Genomic DNA, 20,467 nt, shown 5'->3' with positions numbered 1-20,467 from the left:
GTGGAAGCTGGAGAAGAGAGATGTATTGTTTCCACCTGATATAAAGATCAGTAAATGCTTTGTGGACCTGACAGTGTTTGCAAGCTATAAAGTCTTTCTCTCTTTTTCTCTGTGTTAACTTACCGCCATTAAAAACACATTTCAAAAAAAAAACCAATCTTCCCCTTTGTTCTGAATTAAATTTTTTCTCCAGAAGTATACTTGCAACGTATAAACCTAACTTTCTTGCTGAAGGAGAATGGATGGGATTCTCCTGCAGCTTATTGCAGGTGGCTAACTATATGAATTGTGGTGGAGGAAGGCTGCTGCCTGCTGATTCTCTAAGCACTTAGGCACTTTATCTCCTTATTCAGCTGCATTCTTGGGTTGTGGGTGAGGGAAAAATGGAAGGAATAAAATTAAATTAAGTTCTAAATGTAATTTTCTACCATCAGTCTAGCTTTCTTGACTATTTACAAAAATCCAGATAATCTAGGTCTCAAACACCTGGTCAACACAAATATCCAATTGCATTGATTATACAGATGGAATATATCACCTTAATGGCACTAATGGCAACTATAGTGATAGAAATTAACAATTCCATTGGACATGTAATTGGAAAAACTATTGTGCTACAAGTTACCCCAAGAAACCTACTTTCTCAAAGAATATATACTAGTAAGTCACTTTCAAATACGAGTCAACAAAATATTACCAATTGTATAACTGTAAAATATGAATCTGCTAATAAGGATCTACAAATAAGATCAGACCAACACATTTTGGCCGTTAGATAAGGTATTCAGCTACTTTATGTGATTATAAATCCACAAATCTTATAAGCTACGTAAAGATGTTGCATAACATCAAGAAAACATCTTAAAAAGCTAAAATAACAAAGTTTATTATGGTTTTGCTCTTCCAGAGTGACTAATAGAAATGAATCATGGGCATATTAAAGTATATCAGTTTCTGCCTTGGTATTTTATACTAGTTCAACCTCTGATATATCATGGATTAAGGTTAAGAAAATGTTAAGTGGGGACATTTAGTAGTTCGTATTTTCTCTCTTTCTCTATTCCTATATCAGAACCTCATGCCACAAAAATCTGCTGTAAGACTCTCCCACCAGATAAATTGTACTATGTACATTTTAAATACCTTTATGTAAAATTATTAATTCAAAAGAACCTCCCTTGATTTTAAGGACCTGCGTGGGAGTGGAAAGTAACCTTTTCGGAGGAACACTGGGGTTGTGCTTGGGATGGAGATAGCTCTCCTGGTGCTCCTAAAATCAAATCCAGTGCCTGGCCCCACAAGACTCTGCCATGTAGTGATGACTATATAGCAGTGATGCTTCTGGGATCTCTCAGTCAGCCATCTGGAGATCTCCTTTGTGACAGTAGATTATTTAATGTTCTTGGTCTGTAGTGATAACATGGATACATTGGGAAGTAAAAACAATAATATATAGCATTTTTTGTGATGTGGCATTATACTTTTAAATTTTGGATCATAAACTGTTATTTTTTTTTAAAAAAACTATTACTGCTACTTTAGGGCTCATTTTAAGTAAGGTTCAGGACCAAATGGGGCTGATGCTGTCCTTATGTTTTATAATGCTTGAGATTGCAGAGATTTTGCTATGTATACGGATAATTTATGGATTAATATGTATTGTGGTAATAATGCATGCCCTGTACTGGATTTGCCTTGGAAATTCCGGTTAAGAGTTTTTATGCATGCAGGGAAGTTAAAATGTTTTTAGAAGCTGGAAAATAGTAAGTGATATCTAATCAGTACCTTGTTTTCAAGCATCATAACCTTAAAATTCTGGTGTGAATATGTGCACGTGCTTACTTATATAACTTGTGCAGGACACCATTTGACAGATATTTGTAAAGCTGAATGGTAGCACAAGATATTTAAACTGATGTAGTATCTAGGAAGAGTTTGAAAAAACATGATGCCATGTCAGAAACATTTCCTCGCCTCTGTAAGCAGCTGTTCCCAATATCCCTTTCTTATTCACATCCTTTCACCCTCTCCCTCTCCTTTTCCGAGTTACTGATTTTCCATTAGGTAATGAGACAAACAGATGGCCAGAAATACTACATAGTTTACAGTTTGGTTCTCAAGTGAGCAAGTTTTGATGTCTTTTGCTGGAGGTCTTCGAAAATGGCCCCCACAGCAGTTCACATCATGATGCCCATTTTGTGATCAACAGCTTATTTTGATTAGTTTTTAGAGTAAGCAGATTTGAAGAGAATTTTGAAAAGCCAGGACTTTCCCTAACTATACTGTTTTTTTTTTTTTTTAAACACCTAAAAATACAAGGCATTAGTGACATCACTTTTTTTTTTCTTTTCAGTTTTCCCCACCTCAGGACTATGAGAGATTGATGTGCTGATCCATACTTTCCATACAGAAAAGACAGTAGCTATAAGTGACATCTCTTCAGCATTTCCAAAACATGTTTTTCACATACATTATCCCACTTTGATTCACCCAGGAAGTATATGAGGTAGGCAGGACATGGATTCTTGATAGGCCCAACGTAAGGGTGAGGAAACCAGGGCCCAAAGTTGGTAACCACTGATATTTTACTGCCCGGTTCTCCTATTTCAAACCCTAAGCTGTTTCTACCATGCTATTATTTCTCAGCATAGCCACAAAGAGTTCTACCCTTAATATACAGTCTTGTTCAGGGTGGGTTCCCTGTCTTGCCTCCCCTATGGCTCCTACTTTGTTGACTTGTTAAGGAGTGGTGGTAGTGATTTTCATGGGCCTTACACCTCTTACCAGTTGTTTAGTTCCAGACTATGCGATGAGTTTACACAACATAGGCGTGTGTTAGAAATGATAAAGGGCTCTTCCTCAGGACTCTGCCTCTAGGCTGACCTAGTTTGCCTGTCCACTGTCATGTTTGTATGCTCCGGGCCTCTGTGGGTGAGGCCACTGTGAGCAAAGTGACAAAAGCCACCGATACTGACAACAGCTTAGTTTATGCTGCAGAGTGCGGGAAGAAGAATGACATTACTTGACGTTTGATTTCCAAATATGAAGGAAGTCTTGATTATCAGATAAATAATTACATGCATGAGGGTATATATTTCTTTACATATATTGTCTATAAACTATGCATACCCATACATCCATGTATCTTGGCATAATTAAATAATTTATTAGAAGGAATGAGGAAGCAATATAATAGTTATATAATAGAGTGATACCTAGTTTAAAAAATGTGCTCAGATAGTTTAGAGTTAAACTAAAAAAAGACTTTTTATGTTATGCAGTATTAATTTTCTGCCTGCATGGTTTTTTTTCCAGAAAAAGTGTGATTATTCTGTATCTCTAACTTAGGAATCTAGTGCATCATAGACACTGATGATGTGGCAGTCATTATCTGCCAAACATCTGCCTAGTAAGCACGTTTTATATCCGTTTGGATCATCAGATTATAGTCAACACTAGATCCAATTATATTCAGACCCTTACTGAGTTTTTTTCTTTCAAGAGAGGTGGAAGCAATGGAGCTAGGCAGGACCCACCCTGCGTAGTATTTTGATGATTTCTACATGTTTCAACATCTGAGACTTTTAAAGTCCAAGGACGTGTTCTTGTCAGTGTCCTGAAATAATCAGACTCTTAGCCACTGACTGGCTAAACAAAATGCCCCTGGCACTTCGGTTGGCATATGAATGATGATTTACTTATTTACAAGGAGCAGTAACTGTGAAATGTGTCTTATTACTCAAAATGTTAATGCTCAGCACATTTCTTACCTGATCAGACTATGTGAGGAACCAAGTCATAATTAGAAGTTTGCTTTAATCCATTTAGAATCAAAGCAAAATTAATTTCATGCCAAGTTCTTTAATCCAGTTTATGGAGCTTTCCAGCTGTAGGGAAGGCCTTGCCAGTGAGAGCTGGTGTTCAAGGCCATTGATAAAACTCATTTTTAGTTAAGATGGTTGAAGAATTTTTCTTACTTTAGGAATAATCTTTCTCAATGTGACAGGGGGTGCATATGCTCCTAAATGGTATTAGATATAATGTTTCATAAACAATTTCCCTCTCCTCCTTTTTCCTATGGGTTGCCATCTCTAATTTTACTACTTCCTCCATATCCTCCCTTTGTTGGTCACCTTCAGATATGTTGCTTCTATTGCTCAATGGCCTGCTTTGCTTGGAGCAAAACCCAGGCATGTGACTGGAGCAAATTCTCTGCCACTGGTTTACAAATTACTGTTCGAGTTAGTGCATTTAAGGTTGACAACATATCTCTTTATGTGTTAATTTTATAATTTAACTGTCAGGCAGAAATATTACTTCCCTTAATTCTCAGACTCTTCTTGGGAAATACCTCACTGAAACTCCCAAGTACTGGACACAATAGAGAATTCTTTGGAAATACTCAAATTGAAGCTACAAAGATGTCTAAAAGACTAGAAATGATTTCCTCAATGAGATCCATTGCTAACCAGTAGGGTACCTATGAGCTGAAACGTCACTAATTAGCTTTGTAGCATTTACTAATTGGCATCTTTGGGCTGTGAGACATGGCTGGCAACAGTCCTAGATGTTAGACATGGTCAGTTTAGTTCAATTTAGCAATTTTTTTTGACTACTTCATAATCGAGATTTATACATCGAGTTTAATCATCACATAACACATATTTGTATAATACTTTATAGTTTTATTTCATTTTGATCTTTCAACAGCCCTGAGAAATGGTTATTCAGAAATTTTCCCATTTTATAAAAATTAAATTGAGGTTCAGAAAAATAAATCCTGTGTCCCAAATCACACAGGCTAGCCAGGAGTTTATCCCTTTCAACTATAATCTTTTCTGCCGTTGGTGAAGATAGAACAATACATTTCGGCTTAGAAGGGCAGGTTAAAGGGTTGGAGGTTTTGGAGGGAGTCAGACCTAGATTGGATTCTGACTCAGACACTTACTGCCTAAGTGACTTTGGGCAAGTTTTTAAAACTTCTCTGGATTTCAGTTTTTCACATTCATAAAACGGGGGTAATACTTCTAACTCCCTTGTAGGATTATTTTGAAGGTCAAATGACTTGATGCATGTGACATGCAGGGTCTGGTGTTGCACTCAGCACATTGCCAGTTGCTGTTACAGTGTTTAATCCAGAAAGCTTCCCCGTTCTACACTTTGAAGACTGAATCAGCCCTATGCCAGTTGTGTAGTTTAATTTGGTTTAGGGCTTTCAGATGGAAGCCATGTGTACCAAAAGGCTTTTGCTATACCATGATCCATTTTCCTGAGAAAATGTCTAGAAGCAGTGTCATCTTGTCTTATCATCAGTATTTTCATTCAGACTGAGCCAAATTGGCCATGATGGTGACCAGTTAAGCATGTATTAATATCTCCTAAAATCTCACTATTAAGAAGTTAATGAGCATACTGGAACTATTTAATAGTGACACTGTTTACAATTTTGGGAAAACAACAATCTCATTTTCATTCCATTAAAGACAAAAGAAAATAAGGAATTTCAGTTAGATACATGGGAAATATTTCCTAATGGTCACCAAAGTGAAGTAAATTACCCGAGGAGGAAGCAGCTTGTGCTAGAAAGAGCACAGGAGACCCACGACCTGGTCTTGATGGTGCTCCTTTCCAGTTCTGTAGCTGAGGCAAAGCACTTGAACCTCTCTGATGCTCAGTTTTTTCATCTGTGAAATGTGGATAATTAAATCTGAGACTCGTGAGATTGTTGTGAGTATCTAATAGGGTGGAAAAAAAGTGATTTGTAAAAACCATAATGTGTTATGCAAACCGAAGGTGGTGGTGTTACTCTCTGGAGTTCTTTGAAAACATCAGACATCCTTGGATGACTTAAGTGTGTTCTTGCCTGAAGGCAGAAGAAAGACTAAATAACTCATACTTCAGGGAGTGTATGTTTTCAGCTTAAATTAGTATTGATGGTATTAGGTTTTGTATCAAATTGAAATTCAATGGCTATTTTTGGAAAGGCATTAAAGTGAAGTAACAAAGGGGAAAATACTGGGAAAGCAAACATCCGTTTTGTATGGGAAGACTTAATTACCATATTGATTATATGTTAAGTATAATCAATTATAACCAGTAATAGTAATGATAACCACTGTGGTTTGCTATTAGAGCATACTTCTAATAAGGCAAAGGTTGTTAGTTTGAATCCCTAAATGGGCCAATTAGCATAATGTCAGCCTTCACCCCAAGCTCTAATGAGGTCATGCAAATATATACCTGTGTTCACAAGGAGAATAAAATGAAGACTGGAAAACATTGCACAGATGTTAAGCCAGTATGGATAGAAAAACCCTAATTTTAGTGCATCTGTAGGTTTTTATTTTTTCCTTTAGCATACCTAGCATTTTCGCATCTTGTAACTAATCGTCTGAACTTCTAGTTTTGCTTAGCAAATTAGTGGTGTAGGTCACTTGAAATGGTATTCCTACCTTCCTAAAAAGCTACTGTCCTTCTAAAAAGTATAGTTATGATTACCCAGAGAAGGTTGTTTAATCACCAGTATGTTCCAACTCTGTATTTATGAGTGCTTAAAATTACAGTGCTGTACTTGAAGATGACCCTGAGAACTACATACTTCTTACATGTGTTTTTCAGATAGGAAAATTGAGGCATTTTTTTTTTCCCCCAGGACTTTCAGGTGAAGAGATTTTGGCTAATTTTATTTTATTTTTTAAAAGGTCAGCACAGCTGGATTTGTAATATAGAGGTCCTGACTCAAAGTTCTATATTTAATTTGCAGTCTTTTTTTATTTTTTATTTTTTGGTTTATATGTAGTAAGTTTAGTCAGAGGCTGGGAAAGAAACATTATGTCTGGATGTTTAGCAAGATTGATGACTACGCAATTACCTCTCCTTCAGAATTAAACTGGTTGTTTGAAATGACATTATTTGGATTAGTTTTAGTAATAAAGTCAGTCATATAATTTGATCCATTGGTGTCTACAGGCCTACCTACAAAGAAAGGGTATGTAAGATTATAATTCTGATTAAGTTGTGGAATTTGACATAGGTTATCCTAAGAAACAGTGTGTTCTCATGTTGTGGACAAGGTGGTGTTCTCCACTTTGTGACCTGGAGGATGACGAGAAGGGTTCCTTATCCCTACAATTTATCTTTCCCTGATAAGCCTGTTTACTAAAATTAAACTCTTAAAGATTCAGACCATCCTCTATATTGTAGAGAAGCTCATTCACACTATCACCTACCTTAGCAAGGATTCAGACTTGAGGTTTTGAGGGAATGGAGTGAGGATTCCTCTTGAGCATCATCTTAGAACAAGGTAGTAAGGGGATTTGAAATTTTGATGAGGGAAAGAGAGAGAATATGTGAAGAACAGCTTTTGGATACTTACTTTGAGAGTTTAGATTATGGTGGTGAGGATCTGGCCTAGAAGAAAGGAACACAAAGACGCTGGGTGCCCAGAGGGTGGGGAAAGGTGAGCTAGAGGATGACAGAAAGCTGAGAAAGGGGAAGTGGAATTACTTAAAAAAAAAATTAATTCCTGATTTTGCTTATGGCTTTTCTTGTTGATACAGCTTTGGTTTAAAGAATATTGTGTGTTCTCAAGAAAAAAATCGATTACTTTGAATACACGTGATTTTGTAATTTTATAAAACATTAAAAAACTACTTTCTTATTGAAGACCGTTTCCTAAGAGAAGATATGTTCTGGCCGGGCACAGTGGCTCACACCTGTAATCCCAGCACTTTGAGAGGCCGAGGTGGGCAGATCACGAGGTCAAGAGGTCGAGACCATCCTGGCCAACATGGTGAAACCCCGTCTGTACTAAAAATACCAAAAAATTAGCCGGGCGTGGAGGCGGGCGCCTGTAGTCCCAGCTACTTGGGAGACTGAGGCAGGAGAATTGCTTGAACCCAGGAGGTGGAGGTTGTAGTGAGCCTACATCTCACTACTGTACTCCAGCCTGAGCGACAGGCTGGTCTAAAAAAAGACTTGGTCTAAAATATATATATATACACACACACACACATATATATAGGTGTATATATATACACATATGTATACATATATGTGTATATACTTTTTGTACAAGAGGGTTTCTTTACTTTTTAGTCATGTGATGGTGAACAGATTATCTAATCTCTCTAAATTCGGTTCTTTTTTAGTGATAATAACACCAGTCTGATTATTTCACTTGATTGGTGCAAGGATCAATTAGGATAATATGTATTAAAAATATGAACTGTAAAGTGCTCAACCAGATAAAAAACATTAAATATTGTATGCAGTAAAGGTTGAAGGTTACACGCTTAGATTTGGGAGCCATATTACCTGGGTTTCAATCCTGGCTTTGTCTCTTTTTATCTGTGTGACACAGGGCAACCTAAAGTTTGTGTGTCAGTATTCTCATTCATAAAATGTTAAAAATAATGACGCCTACCTCATGTGGTGATGTGAAAATCAAAGAAGTTCATATACATAGTGGGCTTAAAGCAGTGCCTGGCATAAAACACTGTAATCATTCTAGCTGTTGTGTTTTTATGTGCATGTTAGCACAAAACTAAATGCTGAATTATTTGCATGGGAGTGGGTTACTGTGAAATTAAAGAAAAAAATCTCATATTTATGCTTCAAGCAGCATAGCACTTTGCTTATCTAACAAGTTCATATTTGATTATAAGCCATTAGTGACAGTTAATGAAAGGGATTATGTTTGAATTAAGCCGTTATGAGTATCCATCTCAGAAGCTTACTTCTCTTGCTATTTGAATTAAGAGACTATTCTCATTTAACACCGACTTATTCAGATAAAGTTCACAGTGTTTTTGTCTTGTTCATCATGTTTATACATTAAATGAAAGGTTTCAACCCTAACTACACATTGGAAGCAACTGGGCCCCCCGGACCAGTTCAACTGAAAAATCTGGGGGTGGTACTCAGACCTTGGTATTTTTTATAAAGATCCCCAAGTGATTTTAATGTGAGGCAGAATTTAAAAGCATTGTCTTAGAGCAGTAGTGATTAAGTATATACCTATATCATTTAGCTTCTGACCTTGATAGATAATTTTGTCATATTTAAATAAACAAAATAATGGCCAGGCAAAGTGGTTCACGCCTGTAATCCCAGTGCTTTGGGAGGCTGAGGTGGGTGGATCACTTAAGGTCAGGAGTTTGAGACCTGGGCAACATGGTGAAACCCCCATCTCTACTAAAAATACAAAAAAAAAAAAAAAAAAAAAATTCCGGACTTGGTGGCATGCACCTGTAATCCCAGCTCGTCAGTAGGCTGAGGCATTAGAACTGCTTGATCCTGGGAGGCGGAGGTTGCAGTGAGCTGAGATTGCACCATTGCACTCCAGCTTGGGCGACAGAGCAAGAGTCCATCTCAAAAAAATAAAACAAAATAATATGGCTCTTTATGGAGGTTTCTTTAAAGGCAGACCTATTGTTTCTATTAAGTTTGTATCTTGTGAGTATATGTCACTAAGCAGAAATGAGAAGTTTGATTGTTTTTAAATTATGTGTGTGGTTTTTTTTGGCATGATGAAGTGCTGTGTGTATCAAATAAGAATATAGACTTGCAGAATGTGAAAGGTAAGAGGGAGCCTCAAAGGCATCTAGTTCAAGAGGACACACACTGAAGTCAGTTCTGATTTGGAGTGACTTATTTACTTACTGGGTGTGTAATCTTGTGACACTTACTTAACCTCCCTGAGCTGCAGTTTCTTCATCTCTGTAAAATTGAGACGTACATGTATTTTCTGCGATGACAACTGTGTTTCACGCTACACACACACACATCTATACTCTCTGCCTCCTGCCTGATTCTTTCACGATACACACCACACACACACACACATACACACACATCTTTACTCTCTGCCTCCTGCCTGATCCCCGCACCATCTGGCGCGGATATCCAGAGCAGGGACTGTGTGGGAGCCTCAGCGGGACTGTCTGAGCCTGCAGGGCCAGCTGCTGGGGACTGCTTCCTCCCACTCTTCAGGGATCATTTCTCTGGCTCTGTTGGGACTATTTCGTGGTTGGCTGTTCAGATCTCATGACCTTTCATGAGCATAACATTTAGTCTGTGGGGGTCAGTCGCTGTTGGTCAAGTATAGTGAAGCTGTTAATGAGACTAGAGATGAAGATGGCTTTTTGCTGCCGTATGATGGAGGCTTTTGGGTACCCTCTGTTGGTACCCTCTGTTTGAACCCCAGAAAATATGTGTGCAGGACACTGATGGCTGCTTCCTCTTTCCAGCTGGCTTCCTCTCCATTGCTACTTTGTGTTGAGTTGGGACACTAGGAGGCCACTATCTATATCTTAGTTTGGGGGAAGGAGAGAAAAATTACAGACCTCTTGAGTTTCTTTTTATGATAGTAAGAACAGTGGATTTTCTCCTTTCCCACCCTTGTCTCTTTGATCCTCCAGCATAGGGCTATAAAATTATTAGGCCACTCAGCAATCCTGTTGCACATTCTTTGTGTACAAGGAAGAAAGTTCATGGGTTGTTTCTGAGCAGCTGTAAAGTAAATGCCTGAGGTCTTGACCTTAGCTATGGTGTTTCAGCATCCTTCCTACTCACTGGCAGGCCTGGCTTTAGTACTATCCTCAGCCTTAATTTTGAGAATTCTGCTTGCATCACTGTCTCTCTCAACTGATCTTAATGTTTCATTGGAAATATTTATTAATCCAGCCGCCATTTTTCTGAATTTTCCTCTGTTCACTGGAATTGGTGTCAGGTGCTCATAATGAGAAGTATCGGTAGCTTTATTGATTTTTTTTTTTTAGGTGGTGATCTTGAAACATTACACCTGTGGGATGAGTTTTCTAATTGAAGTCTGTGCTCCTCCACTAGATTATGAGACTCTTGAGGGTAGGAACCATGTTTTTCAGCTTAGCATAGCCATATCTCTCATTTATTACACACCTACTGTGTGTCAGAGATGTTGCTCTATTATTTCAGTGTATTCCCACAAAAATAAGGTACACATATATAACAAACCTGCACATTCTGCACTTGTATCCCAGAACTTAAAGTATAATAATAAAAAAAAATTTAAAAAGGTCATTAAACTAAAAAAAAAAAAAGGTACACATAAGGAATCTTATTTCAGAAGAGCTTAGGTAAATTGCCCCAGGTCATCTCGCTAGTGAGTCACAGAACTTGCTTTTGAATTCAGTTTGACTTTAGAGCCTCTTTTCTAAATCACCTTTCCAACCTCCTTCTTGCAGAAAAGGACAGATGCACATAAGAGGACTGGGATCTTGGCCTGTAAAATGTTGGATGGTTCTCTTAAGTAGGAGACAGTTATGGAGCTGCATTCTTAAAGAAGAAGATAGAAAGTTTGCATGTCTTCAAAGCCCTTGTTGTTCCCACTGAACTACATTGACTTGCATCACTGGCATACATGGGCACTTACATAATATAAGTTTGTTGAGAGCTGGACCCTACCACCCCAGAGGCAGAAGTCATCTGATGGAAGGCTTTGGCCCGTTTGTGGGCCTTCACTTCATGCTTTTTACTTAGAACAGAGAGGCTGAGATTATGTGAATTTGTCTCTCACTGATAAGGCCATGGGTTGAGGCCATCAGACAAACTCTGAGAACTGGAATGAATCCATGGTGATAAGATATTCGGAAGGGCCAGGAGTGTGTTGAAGTCAGTGTTGGCTTGCTACAGTTAGGAGATGCTGTGCAGTCAGCCTCTATGCTTGTGGTTTAGGGCATTAGAATGTGCCTGCCCACTTTGGCCAGAAATAGGAAGTGCATAAATGCTTTCTCAACCTGAAGCTTTGTTGGATGTGCTCAGAGAACATTTCCTTTTAATGTATTTGGAAACTATAAATTTAACTCCTGCTGGGAGTGGAAGTAATTGCTTCACACAAGAAAAAAGCCAGCTCTTTAAAAGGCTGAACTCCTTTCACAAATATGTGCTTTTTAATGACTGGGAAATTCCTGGTACAGAAAAAAAAATGTCCTTTTGTACAAATGAGGTCATTCTGGTCTTAAGTGGCCCTGTGCACTCTAGTTCCTGCTTTCTGTTCCATGTTTTGTGACCAGAGGTTATTGGAAGGATCATCCCTCTGTGGATATTCACTGCTTTTTGAACTTGTTGCCAAGGGGAAAGTGAGCTTGGGAACTGCCAAGCCAGTGCCAGAGGCCCAGATCCAAGGGGTACTGAGCTAGTGACTGATAGTGATTGCGTTTAGATTGGTCATGGATTGGGTTGTTAAAGCATGCTTTCTGTGTGTGCTAGGATCCCTGTGTCTGATTCATTCTCCTCAGATTTCTCAACCATTCCACTGCTTCTTGGTTCAGGAATGATGTTTCTTTCCTAGGTGCATATCATTTACTCTGCTTTGAGTCTGCTTGGATGAGTAGAAACATCTGTGCCAGTCTGAGGCCTGGTGTAAATGAAAAGCAGCTGCTGAAAGAAGTTGCTCTGTACCTCTCCTTTGAACGCTTGCAAGCTGATTCCTCCTGAAGTTAATTTGTGAATTGGCTTGGCTAACATGCAGTAGGTATCTGAGGCCTCAGATTTGTGTGTTGAAAGGGTTCTCCTACATGGTAATGTAGAGTAGATCTCAGTGGATGCCCGTGATTCAATTTAAGCTCACTTTCCTCTAACTTTAACCACTGCCTACCAAGGAGGATGTTAAAGATTCGAAGAGTGTTAGGTAGGGAGAGTGTTACATCTGTCTTGGATGTTTTTATAAAGAGGTAGACATGGAGTGGGTGCAAGTGAGATTTGACATAGACCTCTGGGTCTCTTTTTTTTTTTTTTTTTTTGAGGCAGAGTCTCAGTCACCCAGAATGGAGTGCAGTGGGGTGATCTTGGCTCCCTGCAACCTCTGCCTGCTGGGTTCAAGCAATTCTCATGCTTCAGCCTCCCAGGCAGCTGGGACTACAGGCATGTGCCACCACGCTGGACTAACTTTTAGTATTTTTAGTAGAGACAGGGTTTCACCAATTTGGCCAGGATGGTTTTGAACTCCTGACCTCAAGTGATCCACGTGCTCAGACTCCCAAAGTGCTGGGATTACAGGTGTGAGCCAGAGTGCCCGGCTCCTGGGGTCTCCTTTAGACGATATATGTTTAAGACAGCCACTTTGAAGGATTAGCGATTGGAAATTGATATTTATTAACTGCTTCTTAGGTACCAGCACTATGCTAGAACTTTTCTGCAGATTACCTTTTTAGAGGTAGAAGGCTTGTGTAGTTAATTAGCAGTAGCCCATGAGATTCCCAAGCTACCATGCTGCCTCGCATCTTGAAGGGTTTGTGTTACATTCGTGTTCCCCTAGAATTCATCCTTGGCTGTAATTGATCAATGTTTTGATGAGGCCTTGAGTGCTTTCTTTCTGCTTAATTGACTACAGGTTTTTGTTGTTTAAAACATTCTCTCTCTTGCTACTGAGAACTTGGTTCTTATCATAACTTCCTAATACAATCTAGGTTCTAGGATCTTGGTGCCCCATTCATGACTCTCTAAGTCTGAAACTCCAAGTTCAGTCTCTGTTGCTTAATTTCTTGATCTGGGATTAAAAACCTCTGTCTTGAGGCATTGTGGAGAAGAGATTATGAAATGTGATCATGAGCTGCTTAGATATTTGTTGCAGACCCCATTTTTTGCCTGAAACACTTGTGGCCCATCCAATATGCTCCAGAAAGAATCTTTGCTTGAATTCTTTTGGGACATGGAGGAAGTCAGGCTGACTGCTGTGACAGTCATGGCTGTGGGCCCTGGATCATTGGCTTCCCATCCTACTCTGCCTTTTTATTAGTCTCCTCAAAGAACAGGCGAAAAAAAGATCATTTAAGTTTAAAAATATCCCTTATTATAAAGTTGACTATTTTAACTCAATTTATCACTGCTTGCTAGACCATCTTTGAAAACCTTGTTAAAATGTAGAAGAAAATATGTAGACGTGCCATTTCATTTAAGTTGGTCATTACCTCATGTGGATTACATATGCTGGAAAGGAAAAACTGTGACTCATGTTTCTGCAGGGCACCCTCCCCACTACCCCCAAGGCCTGGGTTTATTGTAGGCAGCCAATGAGTATTTTATTGAACTTAATAGCTGGCACAAAAGATTTGAAGAAAACATTCCTAGGAAATACTATCATAATTGAAATTGGGAAGTTCTGTGTAATTGCTGAGTGCCTCATTAGTTTCTGTGAGGAAAATACAAGGCATGATGCAAAATGGGTTAATGTTGTAGAAGGAAAACTCTCGAGGTAAATCAGAAGCTTCACCTATCTGCCTACGATGCTCACAATGGGAATGGTACTGATTTGCTGATAATATGTTTTTATTATTATTATTATTCTGTAGCCTCAGACGATACAGCAAACTCTCAAGAGGACACTGCAGTATTATGAACATCAAGTTATTGGGTAAGTAAAAATTGATTTTGGTTATTATTGGGGGAAAATTAAAGGTGATTACTCAAACGTAGCTGTTGAGTATGTGATTTTCTGCTACCCAGGTCAACCTTATTTTACAGTGGCTGTGTTCTCACGGTGTTGGGGGTGAAGGCTTATTGGGGGGGTCCCTTGGAGTGATTTCTTTTGGCTTATTTGTGCTTAATTCTTTTAAATGAAATTACTTTCTGGTATTACTTTTCCTTTTTTTTTTCCCTTGGTCTTCTCATGTTCTTACTGTCTTATTCTGATGTTGACTCATATAATTTTGCCTTACTAATGTGGTAAGGTTTATTGGTACCCACCCAGATGCTTTGAATGGGATTTTAGAATCCTTAAGTAGAGTTTGATAAAAATCACTACAGCCTTAACACAGTTCAGTGAGAGGAATTAGTTTACTTACAGTCATGTGCTACGTATTTTTCTTTATTATCGTCTATTTCTTGAAGTGGTTGTGGTGTGGTGTAAAGTAAGAAGACTTGAGGTCAAAAGACAAGACTTCAAGGCCTCACTAGCACATAGATCTTTTACTAAGTAACTTTATCTCTTTTGTAAAATGTGATGATAATAATAACTAAATCAAGGATTAGATGTAATGATTAAGTGAGGTAATTTCAATGAAACCATTTTGTAAATAGAGAGCTCCAGATGAGTATGAGGTACACCTCTCATTGGCTATGGCAGAAAGCAACTGGCAAATATGAAAGCCTAAATTTACTTACTCATGCAATCTAGCTTTTAGATTCAATTTATTGACATTAGAGACAATGTATATTTTTAATTTACCTTGTTAGTATTCTTTATATGGCACAGTGATTTATCTTTGTAAGATTTTAAGAACTTTTGAGAAGTCAGTATTCAAACTGGTACTTCTTGAACGGTTCTCAGGATCATTCAACATTTATGGCTAATAGTCATTGCCATAGGGATCAAGAACATAATTTTGGCTGTTAGGGTATAGGGTGATTTTTTTTCACAGAACAGAAGGGAAGAATTCTTAATGGAAAAATAGTCTTGGTACCTAGTACAATGCCATATACTTTAAGTGCTTGATGATTATGTTAATTGTCGTTTCAAAAGGAATTGCTTTGAAACTTTGTCATACTAATCCTCAAGAGTGTAGTTCGAGGAAAAACATATTATTTAAACTCATGAGATGGCTTTTAGTTTGAGGCCATTAGTGATTTTAAATCGTTTATCCTAATGGAGATAAAGAATGTCAAATTAATCTTTCTCCACACATCCTAGAATAAAACTTAATCACTCTCATTGAATTGGCTGCTTTCAAAGTATGGTGTTTGGATTAAATTAATAAAGTAGTTCCTTGTATGTGGTGAGCACTACACACTTGTTTGCTCTTATATTTATTGTTATTATTAATATTTTTATGACAATATCCATCAAAGTCTAATCATTTTCTGGGATTATGAATGTTCTTTCTCTTTTGAAGTAAAATAACTGAGGAAATACTCTCATTTGTGAACTAAGGTATGTAAAGTATGCCTTCAAGGCAAATTGGAGTGGGACTCTTATAATGTGATCCAAATAGATAACCAAACTATATTGCTATAATCAGAAATTTTTTTTTCACTTTTGATAGAATGGAGGGAGTTCTCTTTTATCCAGCTAGCTGCCTCAGCCCTCCCCTTCTGCCTATGTAGACATGGCCTGTGGTGATTCTTTGTCCATTGCATGAATGGTCTTTTCCTAGTTCTGTTTATTGCATACACAGTATAAAGAAAACGGAGAGTTTGACACCAGTATAAAGAGGGGTCTTGATGTCTGGCATGATTCAAATAGGCCTATTAGCATATTTTTGCTTGGGTTTTGGCTGATTTCTCGGACTTGAAGTACCTTTGCTCACTGACTTTATTTGCATTCACGCTGATGAAGACAAAGGGGTCCTGTTGACAGCAATTTTGCCACGTTTGCCTTTCTTGACTGTATTCCCCTTTCTTGCCTTTTTTCTCATTGATGACTTTCCTGTCCAACTTCCTCTTTTACCTTTTATTCTCCATCTTTCTACTTTTTATTTCTCTTTTCACAATCAAAAAAGCAGAGCAGCTAATATCACTCACCCTTGAACTAAAAAGTATTTGCAACTGTGTGTTGTTCCTCTTAAGAAAATACAATTTAAGTCCTCTTATCTCTAATTGTGAAAAAGAATGTGTTTCTTACAGTTAAAGGGATTTCAGAATCCCTGAATTGAGAATTGAGAGTAAGTGCCGACAAGCATAATTTTAGTTATTTTTCAGCAGGCGAGGTGGGAAGGAGATGCTTTTCCTAATCTCTGAAATGGGGCTTGCTTAAAGGTGTCTTGAAATAACTCAGCATTTAAATACTTTGTGTTGAGGTGTTGAAGCAAAACAGGTAACAGAGTATGAGCTAGCCCTTTTAATTTCTTTTTAATTTCTTAATTATCCTTCAATCACTAACCTTCCTTTCCTTTCCTTGAAAACTCTGCCCTTAATCTGTGTTATTTATCAGAGCTCTAGGATTGTACAGTTCTGCTCCTTGGATTCTTATACTGGTTGCCCATAGAAACTCTCTGAGGCTTTTTTTGTCTGCCAAGACTGAGACTTGAACGCAGGGAGCAGCTGTTCTGAAGGGTCACAGACAGAAGGACTGGGAGGGAGTAGCCGATGGGGCTTCCTGTTAGGGAGTAAGATAGCCTCTCTGTACCTCATCCACTTTATCTTTAAACATTATTCTACTCCTTAATTTATCCATTCACTCGTTCATTTATTTATTCATAGAGATCATTCAAGTTGGGGAAATGAGTGCTAAAATAATTTATTCATGCAATGTGATAAATCTTCTTCTCTTCATCTCCACTATCGTCATCATCTCTCACCAAGACATTCTGGTCTGATTTTCTGGTTTCTACTTTTGTCCGCCAATATGTATTTTCACCACAGCAAAATGATAAAAAATTAGATCATGCCACCTTCTTACATGAAACCAATGGTTCTCAAATGTTAATGTGCATCAGAATCACCTGCCAGCCTTGTTAAAACACATATTACTGGGCCCTGCTCCCAGAGATTCTGATTCCGTGGGTTCAGATGGGGCTCAAGAAACTGGCATTTTTGACAAGTTCCCAGGTAATGCTGATGCTGCTTGTCCATGCATCACACTTTGAACCCCCTGCTTTAAACTATATAATGGCTTATTATGATAGAATAAAGTCTAAATTCTTTCTGTGATCTGGCCTCTGCCTCCCTCTCTAATTTCATCCCTTTCCACTTCCCTTTTTTTCACTCCATTTCAACCTTCTGTTGGTTTCTCAACTTGCCAACCTAGCTTCAGGGCCTTTGTATGTATCGTTTCATTTTTATGTAATGCTCTTTCCCCAGATGTTTGCATGACTTATTCTTTATATACATATAGATCTCTGTTAAAATGTCTTCTCTTCAGGAAAGCCTGCCCTGATCACTCCATCTAAAGCATCTCTCCATCACCTACCTCAAACTCCAATTGTGTCAGGTTCACTTCGTGGAAAATTTTGATTCCTATATAAACTCTACATATTCATGCTCACTTGGAGAGCTTTTTGTTCCCATAGCACTGTCTTTCCTTCACCTAGAATGAGTAAGGGGATATTGAGTGTGCATCTTTATGTTAGTTGCTCTTTAACTCAAACTTCTAGGGAATGGACTTTCTGGGTGTTGTGGGGTGGAAAGATTAGTGAGAAGCAGAAGGGGTCAGTAGGAGACAGGCAGGATTCACTTTAGAAATTAAAAGAAACTGAGGATGGAGGAATGTCTGTTTATAATAGTACTTCTTTTCTTATATAATTCTTGCCATTATCTTGTGCCGTTTCTTCTCTTTGTATGTTGTGGAAAGATTGTGTTTTGTAAGTAGACGTATGAGAATTACTAGACATAAAGTCAAGTTTTGCTATTGAATAATCTTGGGAAGATTACTTAAAATCCCTGAGCCTCAGTTTTCTCATTTTAAAAATGGGAATAATAATAGTGTTATGGTGAAGTTTAAATGAAATCTTAATGATAATAATGTATGAAGTCACATAATTACATAAAGTAGTTAGCATAGTACCGGGTACATAAAGATAATCAATAAATGAATTATTATTACTACTATTAGTAAATGACTCTTTTGCAATTCAACTTTTGTTGATTATCTTCAGTTTATCCTCCTGCTGCAATCTTTTCCTGTCTTCGTTGGGACTTTTAAAGTTTAGAATCTGTTGTTTAGCATCCGGAGCTGAAGATGCGCAGTTTGTGTTCTAGCAACAGTTTTCTTCTTAAACAGAACACTTTTTTGTTGATTTTTTTTCTTTTTTTGACTGAAATTTCTGTCTGTAGAGGGCTTGACTCAATTGCTGTCACTCATATTTGTACTACATGACTCCTACTGGTCTATGGCTCACAAAAATTGATTGCCATGGCAGTGTAGATGAAGCACAGATTTCTTCAGTAAACTGCTGTGGAGATGTGATAATCTTTCTGAGATACAGTGTTCACTCACTATATATTTTAAACAATAAAGAATAAAGAAATGTGTATTCAGAACCATGCCACTAATTGTATTTCTTTTTTTTTTTTTTTTGGCCAGAATAAGCATTGTTGTGTTAATATCATGGGTAGGACTATTGCCAAACTCATATTAGTCTGGGATAGCAATTCTTATAGTCATCTAAAATTAAATTGTATTGCTCCAATTATTAATGTGAGCCCTATGTTTGTTTTATACAGCCAACCTTCTGTTCTCTTTTTCTTTTGACAATTGAGGAGAAATTAAGCCAGAATAATTTCAGTAGAACACTAGAAGTGAAATTAAGAGTGGGTGAATTCTGATTATTCTGGGAAACAAACTTCAAGGATATTACTTAAGCTATCATGATCAGATTTTGTGGCTTAAATTATTTTATCTAAAAATGATCTAGCTTCTTTTTCATATATTTACATAGAAAAACTGTATCTTTTTGAACATAAACAAATTAGACAAAAGCTAATATCTATTGGTTGCTTACTGTGTTGGAGGAGATATGCTGGGCACGTTCCATCTTTTATTTAATCCTAAACATATTGCATAAGAGTACTGTATTAAGCACATTTTACACTTGAGGAAATTGAGGCTGAGAGAAAGAAATACTTTTTTAAGGTCATTCTGATAAAAATGGTGGAGGTTGAATTAAAAATAACCCTGTAGTTGCCTGTGTTTAACATCTGTGCTCCCTGTTCCACCACTTGAGTGACTCCTGCATTCTGGAAACTGTGGTAGGCATTTTGCCTAACTGGTTTATTGGAGTCTGATCTCAATGAGGTATACAGACATGAAACCATTTTATTTTTCCCTCCACTCACATCAAACATGCTAGGATACATCCCCTTCGATATTAGCTTAGACAGATTGCTCTGTTTTCTAAGTACTTCCAAGAATTATGAAGTTCACTCCAGGCCAATTTAAATCTTTACTCTCATATCCAATCTGACTCTAATGTTCCTTTCCCTGTCTGGGTCAGGCCTTGGCCTTAGAGACTTGGAATGCAGGACAGAGTGTATGATGTGGGTTTTCACTCCTCTTCTCCAGGCCATTCCTTTCTGGGTCCCTTTCTCTTCTGATGTATTGGTTGAAGCATGAATGAAATGGAAAATGGCAGAAGCCTTTTTAAATTCGCTGGGGTTGTAGCAGTCCTCTCTTGGCTGTGATGCGCTCACTAGGGTGCATATATGAGTTCTGCCCTGACTGCTTCGGATGCCACAGCTCCTGCACCTGAGGACTTCACTCTCTTGGTCTTGCTAGTGGGAGCCCTGTCCCTGGCTGGTAGCCTCTAGATTGGAAGAGCACCATGACAACCAGACAACTCAAGCTTGCCTCTCTCTTCCCTAACCCATGAGAAACTCACATATTTGCCCTGCCAAATGGTGGGCCTTTAGGTTGCTCCCAATTTTTCTCGATTTCTTTTCCTTGTTAATGACTCTCTCCTGAGTCTTCTTCCTTTTGTCAGTCAGACATGGGAGTATGATCAGGAAATCCACTGTCTCTGCAGACGTTCACTGGGGAATGAGATGGGAGATCCCC

At 38.1% G+C, this 20,467-nt stretch overlaps 1 protein-coding gene across 1 annotated transcript in view; it reads left to right on the top strand.

Annotated features, from left to right (window-relative positions):
* GUCY1A2 (guanylate cyclase 1 soluble subunit alpha 2) overlaps window positions 1-20,467 on the top strand; it is a 320,231-nt gene that overhangs the window by 16,774 nt on the left and 282,990 nt on the right. Inside the window, exon 2 of the mRNA XM_025357412.1 lies at window positions 14,331-14,392. Within this exon, the coding sequence (XP_025213197.1) occupies window positions 14,331-14,392 (62 nt within the window). The remainder of the gene's footprint in view (window positions 1-14,330; window positions 14,393-20,467) is intronic.

The sequence above is a fragment of the Theropithecus gelada genome, chromosome 14 (assembly GCF_003255815.1).
Source record: "Theropithecus gelada isolate Dixy chromosome 14, Tgel_1.0, whole genome shotgun sequence".
NCBI classification, from domain to species: domain Eukaryota; kingdom Metazoa; phylum Chordata; class Mammalia; order Primates; family Cercopithecidae; genus Theropithecus; species Theropithecus gelada.
Note: the sequence above shows the minus strand (reverse complement) of the source record. Positions and strands in the feature narration are given on the sequence as shown.